This window comes from Loa loa (genome assembly GCF_000183805.2).
Source record: "Loa loa unplaced genomic scaffold supercont3.5109, whole genome shotgun sequence".
In the NCBI taxonomy this organism is placed as follows: domain Eukaryota; kingdom Metazoa; phylum Nematoda; class Chromadorea; order Rhabditida; family Onchocercidae; genus Loa; species Loa loa.
In genome coordinates, this window is record NW_018113283.1 from 1 (window position 1) to 623 (window position 623).

At 23.1% G+C, this 623-nt stretch overlaps 1 protein-coding gene across 1 annotated transcript; it reads right to left on the minus strand.

The window, feature by feature from the left end:
* On the minus strand, positions 1 to 623 carry LOAG_16250 (hypothetical protein; the record flags this gene model as incomplete). Its single annotated transcript, XM_003151738.2, has 2 exons — positions 1 to 116; positions 294 to 623. Coding segments are annotated over 2 exons (446 nt in total), but the record flags the coding sequence as incomplete, so codon positions are not given.

Genomic DNA, 623 nt, shown 5'->3' on the forward strand with positions numbered 1-623 from the left:
AAAAGGAAAAAAAGAAGCAAAAATAACGAATATATAATGCATATATTAATGGAAGAGAGAGAGAGAGAGAGAGGAGGGAAAAAAAAAACATATACATAGTTAATAGTAAGTATGAAATATTAATTTCAAAAGAATATAAACAAAAATTTAATTTTCTTTTAAAGTACAAATATTTGCGAATAAATACAAACATTACACAATTTGTATTTATTTCTGCTATTTCATTTTTTAAATGCATATAAAACATATGACGCGTTTATATAAATCTGACTGTTTATATATGATATGTAAACAATAACAATAACAATGATAACGATAACGGCAATGATAAGAATGCACGCATATATATATATATATAAATGAATACAAACTACACGTATATGATATGTGAGCAGTAACAATAATGATAATGATAAGAGTACACATATTAAAATATAATTTATGTCCATGTGATATATAAACAGTAACAGTAACAACAGTGACGATGATAATGATAAGGATGCATATTTAAAATATGCATATTTAAAAATTAAAAAAATATAAGCTATGTGACGTGATATATAAACAATAACAATAATAACAGTGACGATGATAGTGATAACAGTGTAAATTGAAAAGAATAT